The 6,291-nt window shown below is 28.3% G+C and overlaps 1 protein-coding gene across 1 annotated transcript in view; it reads right to left on the reverse strand.

Annotated features, from left to right (window-relative positions):
* LOC107447462 (mucin-3B) overlaps positions 1-6,291 on the reverse strand; it is a gene marked incomplete in the record, with an annotated part of 147,174 nt that overhangs the window by 1,762 nt on the left and 139,121 nt on the right. Inside the window, 3 exon segments of the mRNA XM_071179820.1 lie at positions 2,563-2,807; positions 5,274-5,320; positions 5,438-5,513. Coding sequence (XP_071035921.1) covers positions 2,563-2,807; positions 5,274-5,320; positions 5,438-5,513 — 368 coding nt within the window.

The following is a 6,291-nucleotide window of genomic DNA, read 5'->3' on the forward strand; positions in this document are numbered from 1 at the left end:
TTAAAAGTTTGAAGTAATAAATAAGCACAATAAATACGTACATAATTTCATTACATTTCAAAGTAAAGCAAATAAATTATGAAATTAGAAAATAATCGATAATTAAAATAAAAAGACAATTTGTTACAATCTTTGTATGTTTCATTAATTTATATACATTCAAATTTTAAGCAATAAATATGAAGTTTCTTTCAATCGGTTCAAATAAAAGTAAATTAATAATTGCTTTTTAAATAACTCTATTATTAATAAATCGTGCCATTTTTATACTTCCTAAAATTTAATTAAACACTAATTTGCATACAAAGTGCAATTTTTCCATTGAAACTATTCGATGCATTACTTAAATGCATACTTAAGTGGGTTCCTTTATGCAGCAGAAAATCTATATCCGTTTATCTTTAGAAATGTCATTTTTCCGGAGAATTTTCTAAAAATTGACTATACGCACAAGCTTGAAATTTTTTCAAGCAATACTTATACACTTTCCATAAATTTAGATAGGGCGTTTTTAAAAATAATGTATAAAGTATTTTTAGAAAATATTTTTTTAGTATCGCTCAATAATTTTTAAAAAGAAAAAAACACATTTCAATTTGTTAATAAAACGTTTTCGAATAAATATTTGGTTAGAAGCTCTCTTTCAATTAATCTAAAAAGTATCAGGTTTATTGGATCAGAAGTTTTAGAGAAAGTTTTCCTTTTGTGTCTAAATTTGTGGTTTTGGGAAGAAACAGATTAATGTGGCTCTAAGCGTTTTTGAAAAGTCATAATTGTAAATCTAATGTAACTGGAATAAAAACTATAATTCTTTAAATACTTTTAAATTTTGATTTTTAATATGATGTAAAATTTAAACTATGCAGTTTTTGGTCACAAAAATAATAAAACGTGACATGAACCTTTTAGAAAAAACAAATTCATTAACTTCCCAAACCAAAACCTTAAGACTAGTGTAATATTTTGCACTTGATAACAAAAATATTTTTTCTATCATGGCTCAGGTATTCGGCATGAAATAGTTAATTTTGAATAGTTCGATAAATGCAAGAGTTATTTGATAAATACTTTCCTTAAAAAATTATTTATATATCTAGTTAAAAATGATTTGCATAATTATAAATTTAATTCGATTGCAACACTGCAATTAAAAGGCATTCATCTAATGAAAAACTTTTCCAAATGCATGATCAAAGACAAAATATACTAATTCTGGATATATAAAAACATATCACTCTATTTTTAAATGTGCATATTTTAATTAAAGTTATAAATATTACCATCATTATAAATCATAAAATATTTCAGTGAATATGTCAAGCGAATTTATATCTTAAAAAAATTTCTTTTAACATGAAATGAAATATTTTCGAGATTTTTCATATTTATATATTTAAAAAAAAATTAGATTCAAATATGGCAATTATAGATTTAAATGCAGCGATTTTAGGCTCAAATGGAGCAATTTCAGATTAAAATGTAGCAGTTTTAATTTCAAAAGTAGTAAATTTTAGTTTTAAATGTAGCAATTTTAGATTCAAATGTAACAAGTTCAATTAGTGTGGCTCTTACAGTCTAGTAGCTAGATGAATGGTACATATAATCAAGCAGTAATCAAGTAATCGTGCAGGAGGTGTAGCTTAAGGAAATCCATTCATTCATGTATTGTAAGATGAATTTTATTAAGCTGATCATAATTTAATTTCAAGTTCTTTTATAATTAAATACAGTGTGTTTCTAATAGTTATCATAATTACATATTAACAAGATCATTGCATTGTAAACTAATTTAAAGGCATCCGCGTAAGTGATGAGACGTTTGATAGAAGTAAATGAAAAGTTTGAATTATGGTTCCAGCAAAAGTGGATATTATAAATGTCACAAAATCAATCTATTAAATACGCTAATTCAAAGACTGTTAAAATGTTAAACAAGTATATTTGTTCAGAATTTAGACCCCTTCCCTTGTCAACAAAAATAGGCAAATCGAATTGAGTGATATTTTCTCTTTGACTTCGGTTGTTTTAAGCTGCGTTTAGGTGTATTGTTTTTGTGAAAAAACAATGAAAACTCACAATGAGAAAAACGTATGGTCAAAACTGTAAACATACTGTAAAATTTACCATATTTCTGGTTCTATGAGAACACCTGAAAGCTCGGTAAATTTTACCGAGCGATTTTGCTAATGATTTTGGTAAAATTAACAATAAAATATGGTTTTATAATATGGGATAAAGTTTTGTAAATAAGGTTAAATTTGGCAATTTTATCATGATACCTTAAAGGAAGGCATTAAAATCATTTCTTCGTCTAAATTTGCTTTTTAGTTTTGTATTTTTTGCTAAATGTTTGGTAAAAGAACTTTAATTTCGAAAACCAGAATTTTCAATAAATCTTTACTATAGCAAAGAAAAATTATCAAATGAATAGGTTGTACCGTTTATTTTGGTTTCTATTTCCAGAATTATGCTTTTTTTTACCAGAAATGTCATGACCATACAGTATGGTAATTAATTTTATCAGAATATTTTTTTCTCCGTGTAGTAATGTACTGTATGTACCTGATATCCCTCGAAAGGAATTCCTTTCCGGCCGTGTTCACCACTGCTTTCACTAGATGTATCAATCATGGCCTTCCTGTCCAGTGTTCCACCAACTGGACCCTTGAGAGCGATTCCTCTGAATACGCTACTAGGATCGGTATTGTTTGTGGAAGATTTCTTCTTGCATTTTCGGCAGCAACACAGTACGAAACACAACAAAACAGCTACAAGGGCTACAGCAGTAGGCAGTGCAATAGCTAAGACTAAAATAGAAGTTATAAAATTAAAATCAATTCTGACAAAATTTGAACTACTGCAATGTAAGAGCAGAACTGATTTATTATCCTGTAAATTTAAGGAATAACTAAATATTTTACTTGCATTATATGCAAGAAATTGCATTATGAAAATTACCAATACTAATTTATCATCTTAGGTTCAAAATATAACATTTTTAGAAAATCCATTATTACATGATCAAACATTGAACAATATCAATTAATGAAGATTCTGTAAGCTTTTTTAGCCACTGCAAGATGGGCTTGGTGCTCTAAAGATTTATTTTAAGTTTATAAATGCATAAAATTATATAAAGCTCATGATTTCGAAAAGAGAAAACCCAGTTGTTGAAAAAAAATGGTTTAGTCGAAGAGGCTAATAGAAGCTATTTGCTATTTGCAAACAGCCGTATTTGCTATTGCTATTTGCATTCAGCTATTTGCAAACAGCCACCGTCACTTTTAGTTGGAAAAGTCTCCAGTATTTTCTAATAAGCCTCACACGGTTTAGTTTCATTCAAGTGGGCCCAATACCGTTAGGATAATTGAAAAATAGTGCATCATTCCGTTTCCAATTAGCCTAATTTATTTCGGACGAGCCGCAATGGCTCAGGGGATAGAGCATCCGCCTTCCAATGAGGTGAACCGGGTTCGAATCCCAGTCGATACGAATTCCGCATCCAGCTTGCACCGGCCACAGTACTGACGTGAAATATCCTCAGTGGTAGATGGATCATGGGTTAGAGTCCCTTTGTCGTCAGGCTAACCGTGGGAGGTTCTCGTGGTCTTCCTCTCCATGCAACGCAAATGCGGGTTAGTTCCATCAAAAAGACCTCCACGAAGGCAAATCTCTCCCAATACTTGATACAGGAATTCCCTTGTCTTCTGGATTGGGTTCAAAATTACAAGGTTACGGAGTTGAACATTAGTAGTCGTAAACCCAAAATTGGATCAGCTGATGACGGTTATAAAAAATAGAATATTGCACATAATATATTGGATAAAATATAATGCAATAAATACCCAAAGTACTAATGGCTTATTGTAATTGGTCTATTGCAGTAACCGTAAGCAAATTAAGTTTGCATGAGTAACTACTCATTTCGTAATATAGGCTATCAGTAATTAGTCTAAAAATATAAGACACGTTAGAAAATTCTAGAGACTTTACAAATTAGTCTGGAGCATTACAAAATACTGGTGACATGAGAGTACTTTATTGACTTGACTTCGCTTATATAAGGATTCTAAAAATAAATTCACGAGCAATGATTACGGCCAACTGAAATTTTTTTTACTTGCATTCATAGAAAAGTTTAAGCTTGAAAAACAAGTGATTAATTTATAATGAATACATTGAGAATCAAGTTTGGGTTGCGACTTATAAGTTTAGAAATGTGAGTGAGTTAAATATTATATTTAGTGAAATTTAGGCATTTGAGTGAAATTTATGTAAACATTTTTGTAGCTTCTAGGCTTGATGGATGATTCAGTAAAAAAATTGTTAATGTTTTGTTGACCGATAAAAATGCCCAGAAAGACTTAAAATAATATTTTTAAATACATTAACTACGTTTATTTATCAAAGATAACATAAAACTAATTGAAATTTTCACGCAACGAATAGTAGTTAAATAAAATATTGGACTTTTAAATATTAGATCAGATAAAATTGACTTAATCAGAATGAAATTAATATCAAAAACGAAAAAGGTTTTAGAATAACAAAAATTATTTTATTCTTTTCCTTTAAACAATTTTCACATTTAAAATGGTATTATAATTTTTTTATTACTTTTAAGTACTCAATGATGAAATATTACATATTTTACCATATCATTATTTTTAGTTAAATATAATAAAGAAACGCTAGTATGATTAAAACTATTTTTTTATTCAGTTCTGCTAACTATTGTTAAAAAAGGTCTAACTATCACTTCAAGTGATGAAAAAAAGAAAAACATTTGTAAAACTTCAATGATTTTTATAATTTTAATTGAGGAATGTACCTTTTACAATAATTTATTTTATTTCAGCCGTTAGTTTGCAAATCAATTGAGTGGAAATTAATTTTTGATAAAGCATTATTCAGAATAATTTATAATTTTTGCTTGTAGACAGCGAACCAATTACTGGGACATTGTTTCTTGAAAAAAGAATAACATTAAATAGAATAACATTAATAGAATAGAATAGCATTTTTGAGCAAAGAATAGCAGAAAAGAATAAATTTTTTTGAAAAAAATTTTTTGTTCAAATTTGCATCTCATTTATTTAGCTATCTTTTTTCAATGTAACACAAATTATGCTTTTATGAAATTGTTCCCACTCTTTACAAAACTACGTTTCTAAGAAAATACCTCGTATGTTCTTCAAATTAAGGTACTATGAAAATTTTACAAATACTATTCAATTATATTTCTAACGTCATTTAAAAAAAAAGAAACATACCAAGGCCATTGATTTCACAGCGGCGGCCGACAAACATAGGCTGACATCTAAAATACAAATTGATACAAAAATCAGTATGTATATTTCATGTGAATATACAAATTTCTGAAGAAATTCCCGATGTAAAAAAAGAACAATTTTAACTCTAAAACATGAATATTAACCTGCAAAATGTTCTGTCTTCGTCATCACGCAAACAATCTCCTCTGCCGTGACAGAAGTTACAGTTTTCGGTTTTAGCTAAAATAAGAGTATTAACACATAAATTTATGCTTTTAATATAACTTTCATTTGAAACAATGTACATCAACAGTTTGAAAAATATTTCAAACCAGTTGGTGGCTATAGACAGCTACTTAAAATGTAAATAATTTATGACAAACGTAATTTAATATTACAGTCATACCAAAGAATAATCTAATTGTAAAAATTGACTATAAAACTTTACGCACTTAGTGAACAAACCGAATAATATTATCTGCAGATTAATTGCGTCATCTTTTTGCTAAACTTGTTTAAGTTTTATAATTCCTGCATTTCCCCTTAAAAATTGGGTTTGTGTCAATCTTACATATATATATAACGTCGTTGCCGAGTGGAAGGATTAAAACAGGTCTTAGGCCGGTAAGGAGGGTACAAAATTTATTTATCAATTATAAAACAGAGCAGTCATGAAAAAGTGTGAAAGTGAACACGAAAAATTGCGCTCCTCGGTTAAATGTTAGGGACGGTTATATGTTTGATATAGTCTTGCAAAGTAAAATCCGTAAAATGTTTCAATTTAGGGAAAGAGGGAAATCTTAGAAATTGTAATTGGTTTATAAAATAGGTCGCTTGATTCCCACACAGAGCAAAGGGAAAGATATCTTGCTTTTAATTAAATGCATACCTGAGCCAAAAATTGATTTAAGAACAGGATGTGGCTTTTATTTTGATCAGAATAATTAATTAGGATAACATAAAAAGATTAATTTTCATGTTACATATATATATATATATATATCATAAAACTAATTGA

This window comes from Parasteatoda tepidariorum, chromosome 4 (assembly GCF_043381705.1).
Source record: "Parasteatoda tepidariorum isolate YZ-2023 chromosome 4, CAS_Ptep_4.0, whole genome shotgun sequence".
NCBI lineage: Eukaryota > Metazoa > Arthropoda > Arachnida > Araneae > Theridiidae > Parasteatoda > Parasteatoda tepidariorum.